The 16,367-nt window shown below is 34.9% G+C and overlaps 1 protein-coding gene across 1 annotated transcript in view; it reads right to left on the reverse strand.

The window, feature by feature from the left end:
- LOC120879074 (fibrocystin-L) overlaps nt 1–16,367 on the reverse strand; it is a 177,423-nt gene that overhangs the window by 27,743 nt on the left and 133,313 nt on the right. Inside the window, exons 60-70 of the mRNA XM_040262130.1 lie at nt 14,600–14,703; nt 13,120–13,249; nt 12,253–12,374; nt 10,611–10,701; nt 7,475–7,623; nt 7,270–7,392; nt 6,628–6,739; nt 6,430–6,546; nt 3,630–3,795; nt 940–1,172; nt 584–751 (exon numbers count right to left, since the gene is read on the reverse strand). Of these exons, the coding sequence (XP_040118064.1) occupies nt 584–751; nt 940–1,172; nt 3,630–3,795; nt 6,430–6,546; nt 6,628–6,739; nt 7,270–7,392; nt 7,475–7,623; nt 10,611–10,701; nt 12,253–12,374; nt 13,120–13,249; nt 14,600–14,703 (1,515 nt within the window). The remainder of the gene's footprint in view (nt 1–583; nt 752–939; nt 1,173–3,629; nt 3,796–6,429; nt 6,547–6,627; nt 6,740–7,269; nt 7,393–7,474; nt 7,624–10,610; nt 10,702–12,252; nt 12,375–13,119; nt 13,250–14,599; nt 14,704–16,367) is intronic.

The raw sequence follows: 16,367 nt of genomic DNA on the forward strand, positions 1-16,367 counted from the left end.
GAGACCACTGCCTTCCATTACATGAGAGCCAACAAGGACCAGAATGGAAGGGACCTAGACTCTGGAGCTTGACAAGATAGTCTTCATAGTCAGAGAAATCAGGATGGAGAAAAACCAAAGCTAAACAAAAAACCTCACAACACACTGATTCAAGATTAAATCTTCCAAGGATTCATGAAAATGAAAGGTATAGGTTGATACTGTTCCTTCTGAAGTATTACAAATATCACATTATCAGTTTTTTAATTTATGTAAAGAAAATTGGGGTTTTTTTTGCAGACATTCAATTTTTTCTTAAATGTATTTATATGCCACACTCATACCTATAAAGATCACTCAAGGCATAATCTTCTTGCTCTTCTTTTAACGGTCAGTTTGGAGTCATTGCCGGCTTTCTAATGGGAGGGGTACTGCTGAAGAGTCAAGTCTCTTTCCCTTCCTTAGATCTTTCTTAAATTTAGAAGGCAAGGAAGTTCAGATGTTTGCTAGTTCTTTGTGGCAGATAACTTATGAGATATGTCCATGAATATAATAAAGAGTGAATGCTTTGAGTAACTCTAGTTGATTTACATTGAATACCTACCATTAATGAGATCAACATAACCATTGCTCACTATAGCCACGGGGGAGAGTCTTCGAGTTTCTGTGTCAGAATCCAGGCTTTCGATAACCATCATTGCATATTCCATCCCAAAGCACCAATGGCCCTGCCATTCTGGAATGTATTTACAGGTTGAATCTCTAATGATTCCTGGAAATGGTAGAAAACACATTTATAAATGAAACAGAATCTCCTTACAAAAGCATTCACATATTATTTTTTGCTTGTACATATGATTAATAAGTACAAAATATACATTAGAGTACATCAATCATTAAAAGTAAAAGATATGTTTTGTTCCATGAACCTGAAGACTAACAGAATAAGATCCAACAAACCTTTATAAGGTGCTTTTTCCGTGACAGGAATTCTACTTCCATTTGGGAATGTGAGCATCACCTTAGGAATTCTATAGTCTCCAATTCCAAACTGGCTATTTCCATTCCATTCATATTCTGCTTCAGGTATTACTGAACCAGAATTCCCCAGGAAGGAGCCATCCATATCTCTAAGTAAAGATTTCCTTTTGGCATCACAAACCATATCTACACAATCTGATGGATTCACCTTACTGTGGAGAAAAGGTGAAATGCACAAATACTTAGATTTAGTATAAACTCCCTATTTCTGGAGAGCGTTAGAATATACTTGCATATTTGATTAAAGTACCACAACATTGTTTGTTTGAATCTTATTTCAGAAAGGATTCAAAGTGGGACCAAGTAGCATATATAATTAACATTGTAATGAGACCTTCTTTCCCATTGTATTGATTTGGTCTATTATTATGAATTCATTAACATTTCAAAAGGACAATTTATACTTGTGAGAAAAAAATTAGAATTCCATTTTGCTATTTTATATTTTGTTGAATGATACATTTCATATTTGTGCATTGCTCAAAATATACTAACACTGCTCAAAGAGTAGGTAAATTACTCAGTAGCACAGACATATAAAATCCTTGTGTTTGCAGGTAAGTCTTTATATTTTTCCCTTCCTTTTCTTCTTTTTAATGGTTCTTTAAGAATTATAAATGTACTGCATGTTTCCTATAAAGTAAATCCTTAATAAAAGCTCAGTCCACTTCACCTTTCTATCCCAAGTTTTTAGGCTCATCAACAATTATAGATTAGCGTATATTCTTGTAGGCTTTTGTCTATGTATATACAAGCAGATAAACTTAGATTATAATTTTTACACTACATATTTTAATAACCATTCTGTAGATATCCAAACCATAAGAGATGAAATACTATAATCCCATCATGCAGTTCAATCATAGACAGTACTCTGCTTTCATCTTGAGCCACCTGGAGTGTTGACTGTTATTAGGTATAATAATAAAAATGGCTGCTTAATTTGCAATGTACATGGTATATAGTATACTTACACTATATGATACATACAATGGGGAAATAAAATTTATTCCAGAGTTATAGCAACTATCTAGTAGACCTGAGCTTTTTGCTAAAAAAGATGTGAAACTAACTATTTCTTACTCTATTAGTTTTGGAGATGATTTGAATAAACATTTCCGTAGGTTATGTGTTCTCTGTGTTCCAGTGTGTGCAGGTTTGTGAGCACGTCTGTGAACAGAGTGCCCAGTGGCACTCTCACATTATAGTGTAGGGCTCCATCTTACTTCAGGTTCCAAAGAAACAGAACCTGAGATGTGGATTTTTGTTCAAGTGAGTTATAAAGAGAGTTCTCAATAAGGAAAGGAGAGAAGAGGAAAGGAGAGAAGCCATATACAGCAAGGGAAAGAAAAGGGGGACAACTGTGGTCTACATACCCAGCTTCAATCTGATCTCAAGAGAACCTCTGGACCATGAATTACACCCAGAGGGATTCTACCTCTTCTTGTATAAATTAGTTATTTTTCTATGGACTGCAAGAAGGTGGTAGTAGGGAGAGCTTTAGCCTCTCAGAGCTACTCCTGTTTGAATAATCTTCTGGAAAAGCAGGCAAATGCAGGTCATTACTGGCCAACATTTAGAGCATTTGAGGACTGGATGAGCTACCTAGTAAAATGGATCTGGGATTGTGCCAACAGTATCCCAATAAAAGTACAGAATTCAAAGATATATTTTAAAACATAATGTTTTCTCCATGACCTAGATATTAAAATTGTATATGAAATCTGAAAGATTCAATGATAACTAAATAGGAGCTAATAGCTCCTATTAGCTATTAGGAGGGGAGAGCCTCCAGTGAGCCAAAAAACACTTTGGTATAACAATTATTGAGGAGATACCAGGTTTTCATAAAAATAAGATCAGATGAAATCAAACTAGTTATGAAATACTACATTTCTCTGAAAAGATGTCTATCTAATTAGCATTATTTATTGTCTTCTCTCTGTACTGAAAATGGTCAAAGAGCTCTAATGGAAATTTTCTTTCCTCCAGTAGCTTCTTATATCTAAATTCCTGGTCTGTCCATCTTATGAAGAATAGCAGTTATTGGCTATAGTCTTTCAAGACTTACGATCTAAGTGGTTCAACTTCTAGAAATATTCTGACACCAACTAACCTTTGTGATTGAAAAAAATTATCATTCAAAGTTTCTGCATATTCTCAATCACAATGATTATAATGACTCTCATTTAATTTCCAAATAAACTGTGGTGCATATAATAAGATATTTGGAAAGCAAAAGGAAATGAAAGAGGTAAGGAAAAGAGAAGAAATTATAGACATGATTTTCATTTCTGGTGACTATTAATGGAGAGATCTCAATGTACAAATACACTTCGGACTCGGTCTGTTATCTTCCATGTTTAAAGATGGTGCTATTTATGATATACAAGCAGAAAAGCGTGAGAAAATATACATAATAAGGCCTAGATTCTTCAACTTACCTGAAGGCATAGATATATTAGATACTTTCATAATGCCAATTAAAATTTCATAGACATAAACAGTTACTTTGAATACATCAACTTTCTCAGGTCTATGGCAGGGAAATAAAACAATGGAAAACTGTGATAACAGGGAAGAAGAAGCTTAATTTTCACATATTTTACCTTAAATCAGGCCTATGGATAAATATTTTTGATTGTTCAGTAGTGTCAACCAGCTGTATGTTCTTCACATGAATTGGATGCTGTAAATCCTCATTTAAAGGGTTAGTAATGAATATTACATTAGTTTCACCTGAACAAACATTTTTAAATCCAACAAACGTTGTATCTAAAACAAAAATAATAGGAAAACCATTATCTGCTGTAGAGAAAGTGTCGAATCAGTTTTGTTTCAAATCTATTGCACCAAACATATCATTTAACACTACCTTGAACAAGGAGCTCTTATGTATCAGATAAATGTTAGTCGCTCAGTCATGTCTGACTCTTTGCAACTCCATGGACTGTAGCCCACTTGGCTCCTCTGTCTTTGGGATTCTCTAGGCAAGAATACTGGAGTGGGTTGCCGTTCTCTTCTCCAGGAGATCTTCCTGGCCCAGGGATCAAACACGAGACTCCTGCACTGCAGGTAGACTTTTTACTCTCTGAGCTACCAGGGAAACCCATGGTAAGGCCACCACTATTTGTGGACTAAATCCACACCATTGAGTAGTCTTCTCTTGTATTTTCTCTGAGCTTGGCATATTTTCTCTGTGATTTGCTTTAGACAATGGGACAAGAGTAACATAAACAGATCTGAAAAGAGCTTGCATATGAGGGCTCACTCTTTTGGTACTTTGGGGGAATTCTGTGATTATCAGCATGTGAATAAGCCTAGGAGATGCTTGGCTCAATCATTCCCATTATCCCATCAAGGGCCAGCACCAATCACCAGACATGGAAGTGAAGCTATCCCAGACTAACCAGTCCCTAAGACATCTTGTAAAACGATAGCAGCTCAGTGAACAGTCCTAGGTAAGATTAGCAGAACTACTCAGCTGAACAAAGCCTAGACTGCCAAGCCACAGAATCATTAGCTAATAGAAAAGGATAACTGAAACACTATTGCTCCCTTGGTTTTACTGCAAATATTATGTGGTCCAAAGATAAAACTGATCGAATCAAAAAACAAGCTCTTTCGCACTTAAAATTTCATTACTCAAAACTTAAAACAGTAAAAAGTGGCTCCAAAAAATGCTGAAATTAGCTATGTGCTATCTACTTCCCCGCTTGATTACATTTTCTTTTAAGAAAATATTGCATATACATGAATATAAACCTGTAGAATAATATTAACAAAATATTGCAGCAGTAGATGCTGTTCATACACTATGCAGATATGCTTTATTGGTCTTAAACCTATGTGGCACGTTAAGCAATTTTTAGCGAGGCTATCCACATTATAAAGTGAAAGTCGCTCAGTCGTGTCTGACTTCTTGCAACCCCATGGACTACACAGTCCATGAAATTCTCTAGGCCAGAATACTGGAGTGGGTAGCCTTTCCCTTCTCCAGGGGATCTTCCCAACCCAGGAATCGAACCCAGGTCTCCCAGATTGCAGGCAAATTCTTTACCAGCTGAGCCACAAGAGAAGCCCATCAACAAAGACACCAGGTCAATAACTTAGACATCTATTTTTGTTTTGACATACTATCTCTCATAATTTTAATTCCTAAAAATGTGAAACAAATTTTCATCATTTCCCCAACTCTGTCCTCACTGCACTGACTGTGCTCCTCAATGGGCCCTGAGTCTGTTCTCATGATGGTCCAACCCTGGTCCTCACATCAGCCTGACTCTTGTCCTCAATAGGGCCTGAAACTCGTCCCCTAGAGCCTGACACTAGTCCTTTCTATGGCCTGATTCTTTGCCTAGCAAATGCCTCACTCTATGCTTCATTACGGCCTGAAAGCTTTCCTCACTGAAGCCTGATTCTTTGGCTCACTGGAGCATGACTCCTTTTCTCGCTAAAGCCTGAGTGATTCCTCACTGGGACCTGACTCTGGTCCTCACTATGGCCTGACTCTCGTCCACCTCATTGCAAGACTCCCATATTCATTATGGCTGACTCTCATGCTCACTAGGGTCTGACCCTAATCCTCACTTTGGCCTGACACTTACCCTCACTATAGCCTTACTCTGGTCCTGACTGTGGACAAATGATGATAATTTCTCCTGCATTTCTAGGAATTAAAATTATGAGAAAGTATGTCAAAACTTAGGTGTCTAAGTTATTGACCTGGTTTCTTTGAGGCGACACTGGTTAACGTTTTCATGAAAGGGAGACTTGCTAAACTGAAATAGAGGATGACTCAGTGTATTTAATGGGAAAAATGAAAATACTTGCTATATTCTCTATATGAATTTGTATATAACTATTTTATATTTTAAGGATGCAGCCTGGTTCGGTGAAAAAGCAGTGGATTTTTAAGTCAAGAGATCTTGATTCTAATTCTAGCTCTACCAAAAGCAGTGGAAGTTTGGGAAAACATTTAAGTTCTATAAACTAAAATTTTTTCAACTGTAAAAGGTTCTAATAAAATATAACCCAAATGATACAAAAGGGCATTCCAATTTAGAGAAACTAAGTAATATTAAATCATTATACCAGAGCCTTTTCTGTTGTTTGAGAAGGAAAATGTAATGTCAATTCTTTAATATTTATACAAATTTGGCCAGGGAACTATTTTTTAATTATTCTGGCCACATCACATGCAGAGTCCTAACCACTGAACTGCCAGGGAACTCCCCAGGGAACCATTCTTGAAATTGACTCTGACATCCAGTTTCTTTGCTTGTCATATTAAGCAGATTACTTTAATCATTATTATTTTTTTAACTAACAATGAAATACTAGTTATATTCTACATAGTCTTTACATAACTTAATTGAGTAGATTTTCAAAGACTATGTTTAAACTTGCCTGAGATGTCCAAAAGACCACTGATGGAATTATAACTCATGATCCCTGCATGGGGTTTCCGAGGCGCCATGTTATGTGCTGAAGAAAAGGTAGGCCAGCAAATCCCACTTCTCCCACCTTTTATAAAAAGAAGAAAGTCAATGAAATTTGAATATGCACTCTTATGAACCCCAAAATCAAAAGTTCTAAAATCTTTACCTGATGGAGGTCTAGAACTTCGATGGGCAGCAGAAAGTTCAATATTGGGATCATCATTAGTTAGGACATCAGAGCAATTAAATTCAGGGCTACTTCCAACAATTAGGGAGTTCTATTTAAAAAAGTTCAAAAGGTAAGCTTTAATAACAATATGACAACGAATAGTACTGAATTCCACTGTAGCAAAGCACAACCTATATAACTTTGAGAAGTGGATCATCAGTAAACCAAGACGCAAAAGATGTGATTTCTACCCTGAGTGGATGACACTCAAAGCAGGAGTGGGGAGGCAGGCATATAAATAATTATATATAATGGAATGTTGTGTTTCTATGATAGGAATTTGGCAGGGAACAGGAGCAACAAAAAGAGGACAAAGTGTCAAAACTACCTAAGTGGGTTCAGGAGACTTCATAGTGTGAGTGAAAATTAAACTAACTGTGACAAGATTAGTAGGTGATAAGCAAGAAGAGATGAGCAGGCAGAGGGAAGGATGGAGAGATTCCTGGCAGAAGACAATGGGCACAAAAGCAGGAGGTATGACTAGAAGGGTGAAGAAGTTGAGAAAATCATTTGTGTTCAGTAATTTTACCCTTCTCAGAGTTGTTCTTTCTGCTTTGTGTGGCTGCATTCAATTCTTACCTTAATTTGCACCGTTTTACTGGAAATCTTGTGAGATACAGCAGATGGCATGTAAATCATTGAAAAAACGGCCATCCCATTGTCAATCAGGGTCACGTTGTAGATATGCACACTCTCCGTGGTCTGTAATAGAATTTGTAGGTTACACAGTACAGAATACAATCATTAAAGAAAATAAACAATCACTTTTTGGGAATCCATTTACCTGAAAATAAATTCCGTAATCCCAGCATGACCAAATGGTAAATCCCTGTATAAGCGAACATCCAGGAAGGCCATCTTGGTTCATATAGATACCAAATAAACCTCCATGGGCTTCATTGTCAAACCACTTTTCCAGAGAATTAGACTGACCTTTGAAGGAAATAGAGAAGCAAAGAATTAACATTATGAATCAAATGACAGTTATAAGCAGTATCAGTTAAGGTTGAAATTCTTTAAAAAAATTAAATATATAATTCTGATGCAAGTTTTAACAAGATAATCAAATATTTGCATGGCTCGGCCATTTATGGTTTACTTTATTTAGCATTTTTCTCATCTAATTTGTCTTTTCACTGTTTCAGAATAATTGTATATTCATTTGCAAAAGTTTGACTTAGAGTTAGTACCCTTAACTTATTGTATCTGACTAAAGATGAGTTTCCTTAGAAAGACTATGAAGTTTGGATTCAAACAAGGCTAAACTGAAAAATACAATGATAGCTCTTGTTGCCTATCAATGTTGCTGGTTTCTTCTGATCATCCCTTTGTCAAGTTAAGAGTCACTTCCTTAAAAAGCTTTCTCTGACAACCTGATTCAAAGTTGCACTTCAGGGGGACTTTCCTAGTGGTTCAGTGGCTAAGACTCCATGCTCCAAATGCAGAGGGAGGAGGTTCAAGCCCCATTCGGGGAACTAGATTCTGCACACTGCAACTGAAAGATCCCAAGTGCTGCAACTAAGACCTGGTGGAGTCAAATAAATAAACAAATATATATAAAAAAACACACACGAAAAAACAAAAACGAGGTAGCGCCTCAAGTCACTTAACATGGCATTACATTTTTTTCACTTTGATGTTTAATTACCACTTATTTGTGAATTATTCATCTCCTCTCTTCTATTAGAAATAAGCTTCATGAGAGAAGAAACTGTGTCTAGCTCCTTCACTGCCAGATTCCTAAAGCCTAGAAGGTAATGAAGAGGTAGGTGCTCATCAAATATTTCTTGAATTAATGCGTGCATGATCTTGGGAAAGATGCTTAAAACTTTATAACTTCAGTTTCCTCATATATAAAAAATTTTAATGCCTAATTCAGGGTTGTCTCAAAATGAAATGAAATAATCAAATAAAGTGCTTCAATAAATGGAAGCTATATCCATTATTAATATACAGGATAATTAAAGTGGATTTTCATGAAAGTTTTACTTATGGACAAACCAGAGCAGTAACCTTAAACACCCCCTCCTAACCATGCATAAATTTAAAGATTCCTTATAAAGAGGAGCACTGTCTCCTAAATTGTACATTGTACCAGCTCTCTTGTCTAATTTCTCCAAGATCTCATTTCCTCCATCTTCTACTGCTTTTCCCTTCTTTCTTTGAGACTGACATTTCACCTATGGTCAGTTTGCCTGACTTCTGTTTTGTTTTCTCCCTAAGAAGCTGTTTTCATGTCTACACCTTGCTTCTGCACAGTGTAGCCCTGTGGACAAGCACGGCTTCACCTCTGGACCTACTGTGTCAGAGTTCCTTTCCCAGCTTCTCAGCCCCTCACTTGTCTGGGACATGAATTGCATAAATTGATGTTGCATCCCAGGAGTTAAATCTTCAATTCCTTTGTGATGTCTCACTTTTAAATTGCTTTAAATGTAAAACCTCCTTATAAACACTCCCAATTATTTAGGAAGATCAACATAGTCAGTAAAAATGTATTACATGGCATTATACATATTAGTAAATACTCATATTCACAGGTCATATTTTGATTTAAACAAACCCACAACAACACTTCAAAGAAATTTTACAAAATACATATTTTAAAATTTTAAGTCAAAGAAAAGCCACTTTTAAGCTGTTGTGAACTACAATATTTAAAAGGAGCATACATCAAGGAATCAGTTAAACCTGTGCCAAAGTTGTTTTATTCCTTCAAAATGTATTTTGCACAAAAATAAAATTAGCTAAAGCCCAGTATTTTTTGAATTTATAGAAAAAATGCTTACTCAAATAAATTTCAAAAATAACTACAGATATGTAAAAAAATCAACTGGAGAAGGGCTATACATTTTTCAGAGAAAATTCCATTTCCTTTAGCTAAGTTTCTCAAGAGGTAAGGCCTGCAGTTCTCTTATTCTATTTTTTTTTGATTCAATAATTAATTTACCTGGTTTAGAAGTCAAGAGGTTATAAAAATTTATACAGTAGTAAGTGACCAGGCACCCTGTTCCTGCTTACCTTCAATGACTTTTTACTTTAATACTTTCAATGTTTTTTAACGTAAATGCATATACTGGTGTGTGTGTGTGTGTGTGTGTGTGTGTGTGAGTTGCTCAGTCATATCCAACTCTTGGTGACCCCATGGACTGTAGCTTGCCAGGCTCATCTGTCCATGGGATTTTCCAGGCAAGAATACTGGAGTGGGTTGCCATGCCCTTCTTCAGGGGATCTTCCCAACCCAGGGACTAAACCCAAGTCTCCCACATTGTAGGCAGAGTCTTAACCATCTGAGGCACCTGAGAAGCCCTCATAGACCACACATAGTCTTTTCTTCCCTTTCTTCCACAAAACATACTATACACAAAACAGTTTTACATACACTGTTCTGCAACCTCCACTTATCATGTTAGAATAGCCGGGTGATTTCTCCATGCTAATACATAGGTATGCATCTTTTTCCTTCTTTTTTAGAGGGGCCTACTGTTCCAACGTTTAGCTTTCTATCACTAGCCCACAATAACTGGACACAGGGTAGCTTTCAGCTTTCTGCCAGTACAGACAACGCTGTGATGAATGATCTTGTTCACAAATCTTTTTCTCACTGTTGTAGAGGCAACTGTTAGATTACAGGAAGTAGAAATGTTGAGTCAAAGGTAAATGCCTCTGTAATTGTGGTAGCTCTTGCCAGATTCCCCTTTGGAAGGGTCATATCACTGTGTGAAGAGTGATGTGGATGAAGGAGGAGAAGAAAATTGGTTTTAATTTTTCTTTAAACCCAATATTATATAGAAAAAACTTTGTTGAGTTCTTTCAGTGCCCAGGAAGAGGTGATATTACACATTCAACTAACAAACAATAATCATTTATTTCTAACAAATTTGGACACGATATTTCCTAATTTTAATGACCCAAAGACTTACCTGAGCAAGGTTCACCATCGATGCGGTATCCAGACCTTCCAAATCCAGCCACTACATTATTTTGTAAGACTGTATTGGTACCTCTATTTATCTAGTACAATGATAAAGAAAATGCTTTAAGTCAGGCTTTTGCACAATTACACAATGAGAGCAGGTATGCAACATACACCAGTAAACTAATTACCACAATACTTTCTGAAATAAAAATTTAATTCATTATTCACCCACATTCAAATTTATAATACAAATGAAGTGCTGAAATTACCTTAGGTTCTTGGTGTAAACCCACCACTAGATAAGTACATTAAAGTACATTTCAGTCAAAATCCACTGGATGTGGTTCAATATTAACAAGGCATACACCAAATTCCAGTATTATAGTAAGATTACAAAAATTTTGTCACTCTTTTTGGTTATATTCTGTCACCAATTTGATTAGTTAAGAAAAAGGCAACTAAGACAATTATAGTGGGTCATTAAATTCAGTAGAGGCCTTCATTCGTTTAAAGAAAATCTGCTATAATAAAAACAGGGTTAGAACAAGTATTAAGTAATTACTAAACAATTTTATTTTACAAGCCAAATCAGAGTGGTAGAAATGAAAGGTATAAGCATAGAAGGTTTATTTCTTGCCTAATAGTATCTGCAAAACAGACAAAATCTAACTGAAAGCATATTAAACACCCTTATCTTTAAAGATGATAAAAATAGTCAAATACAATTCATAAAAGTAAAATAAAATATCTTTCAAAAGATATAACTAACTTTAATTGACATTTGGTTATATTCTAATATCTATGAACAGATGAAATGAGATATTATCTCATAAATGTATACTAAGGTCCAGACTTTTGGATTTTGCTTTAAGGTGACTATTAACTGTTGCACAAAAACAAAATTCAATTCCTATCCCATCTTTCAAAGTGAGCTATTTTTAATTCCTTTCCCTTACTATGATTTAAGTAAGCAAAATAAAAACAAAAGGAAGCTGTCTTTCCTCCAAATCCTCCTTCTGTACTTTGTATTTTCTTGTTCACACTCTCACTCTACATCTAAACAAATAGCTAAAGTAACTGAAGAAACTTCATGGGAAATAGGGTCCTATTAGTAATATCTGATAAGAGTAAATAACCTTGAATAGAGAAGAATTTTAGATGAAAAATGAATTTTAGACCTTCTATATAAGTCTATCATTCCAATTTTTCATATAAGGAAGGAAACTAAATTCAGAGTTAAACAGTAATATGTGTAAGGCATTCAGTCAATTGGCAGCAGAGAAATCCTGTAGTGGAGTTTGAAAGCAGTAATTAATGTTGGAGAAGGAAGGAAATAAGGGAAAACTACTTAGACCAAAAGATGCCAACACAGAAAAATCCAATGGCTACTGGAGCTCACCTTTTAAAAAATTGGAGTATAATTGCTTTACCATATTGTGTTGGTTTCTGCTGTACCACAAAGTGAATCAGCTATATGTATACAAATATCCCCCCTACTTGGAACTCCCACCCACCCCACTCCCCCATCTCACCCTTCTAGATCATGACGGAGCACTGAGCTGATTTCCCTGTACTAAACCACAGGTTCCCACTATCTCTCTCTTTTACACATGGTAACTTACAGTCTTCAAATTTGTTCATACTACCTCAATTGCGGCATGCCAGAGAGTAGAACTCAGATCTTTTCTGTTCTGATAGGTTCCTGGCCAAACTGAAAGTGTAACCAAGTTTCCCCGGACTCTGTTGGCATTCCCCCATATTCTTATGCCTAGAAAAAAATAAAATCCCCCCAATACATATAAATTTGTAATGAGTACTATGGAGAATGTTGTTCATTTCTTCAATGAAATCAGTTTTCCAGTTTGAGCCCGACAAACAAACCTCTTCAATTTTAGAGCAAATCCTCTAAACTCTTTAATACTCTACCTCTTTAACAGATTTCCTAAAATAGAATCTTCTGCAGTGTTTGTTAAATATGTGGGTTCACAGGCTCTGCCCTAGATTTTAACAAACACACACTCATACTGTACATACCTTCATTGAGTTTGTATTATGTTATAGAGGGATATTCAAGAAAGGTTAATTCCCTACAATCAAACTTACTTTTTATAAAATAATAGCATTTATTTGTGAATAATCTTTCTGACCGATATGTGAGAAGTATGTTAAAAGTCATAGTAATTTAAAATATCAGTGATTAGGTAACTCACATAAGAGCACCATCTGGTAAATAATTCTAGAGCTGTACTGCCCATAGCTACATATGACTACTTATATGTAAAGTAAGTACAATTAAATTAAGTACAATTAAACTTAAAAATACAGCTTATCAGTCACATTAGCCACATTTCAAGTGTTCAATGGCCACATGCAGTTTAGTAATTCCCATGTTAGCACAAACTTAGGCCATTTCTATTTTTGCAGAAAGACCAATTGGACACCATGGCTCCAAAGCTTGCATACAAGGCTATCTGAGAAAGACAGATTATTGGACCAAAATATTATAATATTACCTTCCCCAACTGTAAAGTGAATGACATTATCATCTATGTCCAATCCATCTGTCCCAAATATACCAATTGCAGGGGAAAAGGCATTGTGAAAAGCACAGCCTCGAACATAAGATGAGCCACGTTCTTGAATCTATAAAACATTGAGATTTAGTAAACATTTAAAAATAAAACTAAAGTATATTTAAAGAAAAAAATTGAAGTAGGTGATTTTCAGTAAACAAATTTTGATAAATAAAATACTCAGTTTATATTCCATAAAAGGATATGATTTCCCAGATCTTTTAATGCTAGGAAGTTGCTATATTCTTCAATTTATGATTAAATAAAGCAAAAAATTGTTTACTTTAAAAGTGAATTAAAAATTCTCCAGTGGTTTTCTATGCATTTATATTTATTTTGTCACTACTTATAAAATGCAAAGAAATTAAAAATTATTTTTTCAGAATAGTTTATTATATGCTGAGCAGGGATTTTTTTTTTTAACCTCGAAAGGTGATACTCTAGGCAAGGGATTCAAATTCAAATATCTGTAGGAAAACAGTCAATGGGTTTCAACTTCAAACCCACAAGATTTTTTTTTAATTTTATTTATTTATTTTTATTGACTATATGGTTGATTTACCATGTTGTGTTAGTTTCAAGTGTAAGCAAAGTGATTCAGCTACACACATATATCTATTCTTTTTCATAGTTTTTTTCCATTATAGGCTATTACAAGAATATTGACCATAGTTTCCCTTGCTATACTGCAGGTCCCTGTTATTTATCTATTTTACATACAGTAGTGTGTATATGCTAATCCCAGACTCCCAATTTATCTCCTCTCCAATAATATATGTACATATTTTATTTAAACACTTTTATTTTATATTGGAGCATAGTTGGTTACAATGTTGTATGAGTTTCAGATGTACAGCAAAGTGATTCAGTTATACATATATATATATCAATTCTTTTTCAAATTCCATACAAGAAATATACTCTTTCTCATTTTTTCTTAAGTCACCATCCCTCTAGGCATATTTATCTTCCCAGATAAATATCTGGGATGGATGGATATTCAGACATGCTTTTCATTTGAGAAAGTTAAGCAGTACTCACTTTGTTTAATAGTAACTATTTGGACATATTTTTTGTCATTGTAAAGCAAAGCAGAGATGTGAAATACTATCATAGATCTTCAATTTTTCTACCTCCTGTGCTCTATTTCCTTTTTTTTTTCTTACTGGCCTTAAATAAATGAATGACATGGTTGGAGCCAAGTGATTCCAACATGACATATATGACATAACCAGCAGGATGTGGTTAGATTCCTGCTGTGAGTCTAAGACTGTTAATGGGAAATATAGCTAAGACATTTTTATTACATTAAATTTAGTTTTAGAAATTCTAAGATATGGCTATTAAGTAAAGTTAAATGAAAATAAAATTAAAATATTTAATTTTGAGTATATGCAAAAATTTAAAATAAAGTACAAACCTGTCCGAGGTTAAGAAATGTTACAGCGTATCTTGGGTCTGTGCTATCTCTGAAGCCTTCTTGACCACTGTGATAAAATTCCACATTACTTATTCTTGCATTTCCTGGTGGGGAAAAGAGTAACACATTTTTTTCTTTAAAACTGAATAAAAATATTTGAAAAACTATGAAAGTTCTAGTAATTTTCCAAATTACAAATTTGTTTTCAACTTTTTCAAGGAAATCACATTCATTTTTTGTTTTTTTAATCCAAATAAGGTAACGTTTCTAAAACTGTTTTTTCACTGCCCTTCCAAAAACCTCTTTAGACATTTTTTTCTGAATAGCATCCATTCTCCATGAAATTTTAATAGCACAGATGTACTACACATTGGGGTCGCAAAGAGTCGAACACGACCAGCAACTGAGCAACAACAACTACATATCTGTCACTGTATAGTGGCCCTTTGGAGGACCATAAACTGTTTAAGCTATTTTTGCCCCCAAGAGTCAGTTTACACCTGTCAGTGTTATACTGTCCCTGTTAAGAATGCATGACATGAGATACAATTTATAATTTACCTGACATTCCAATTTTGATGCTCCAAAGAGCTTTTTAAAGATATTATCTTTACATAATGTTTTCCAGAATATGCAGTGCCAAGTATCTGCAGATTGAGTTTGTCATAAGTGCCAGTGAAGTGACAAAAAGCAATTTCATAGATTATTAGACAACCATAACAATCTGTGAGAGATGACTCTATGTCAGGCTCTGTACTAAGTGCTTAACAGGTTATGTTTAATTCTCATACAACATCTATGGGTCAAGAACTCTGATTACTCTTGTTTTTTATACAGGTTAACTGGGGCACAATGATTCATGTCTGAAAAAAAAACAGTAGAGAATATTCCTTGTTTCAAAAACTGATATCTAATGAAATGCATCGGAGAAGTTATTTTACACTAGAAGGAAAATTGATTTCTGTCTGGAAATCCATGAGCCGGTGTTTGTATATATGGTGAAGAACTTAAGAAGTTCATAATGATACTAATAAGAAAACAAAACTAAAATTCCTTGTCACCTTCAGAGGATGACTGGGAACCTATTCATTATTTTGAAAACCAAAAAATAAAAGGAAAGAATTCAACATTTCTTCAAGGTGGTCAAACAGTTGTCTGGGGAAGCTTCTCTTTATAGAAATATTCAAGATTATAAAAGAGGAGGGAATGGTAGTATTACCTTTTTAAACCTCAGTGATTTAATAGATCCAGGCAATGATTATTAATAACAGCTAACTTCACAAAAGGAAGAACAATTGTATATTATGTGCCTATTAATGGAAAAACAACCACCAGTTGTGAGGAATTCTTGCCTAAAAATTGAGTCTGGGTCTGGTCATTTTACTAGTTCTAAATTTGCTACTTATTCATAGAGAATACAAAGGAGGCAGGAACATGTTAAATTCTAGGGGTGCATCACTAATTGGGGCTATTGCAGACACTATATGACAGATGACCTAGCTTCTTTAATTAGTAAATTACAAGGGAAGAAAAATGAATCAGAGATTTAAGATTCATAACCAGTTGCAATATGGATCTATTTAGAGTCCAACTTGAACAAAAAGAGTCAAAGAGAAAGAAGGAAATAAAGAAAGGAAGGAAAAAAAGAAAGAAGAGGAAAATGGGAAAGGGGAGGAGGAAAGAAGAGAGAGTGGGAGGGAGGGAAGAAAGGAGGAAGGAGAAGAAGGAATGAACTGGAGAATTCTGAACAGTCATTTGATGTTTAGAA

This window comes from Oryx dammah, unplaced genomic scaffold, assembly GCF_014754425.2.
Source record: "Oryx dammah isolate SB20612 unplaced genomic scaffold, SCBI_Odam_1.1 HiC_scaffold_19, whole genome shotgun sequence".
Taxonomy (NCBI): Eukaryota; Metazoa; Chordata; class Mammalia; order Artiodactyla; family Bovidae; genus Oryx; species Oryx dammah.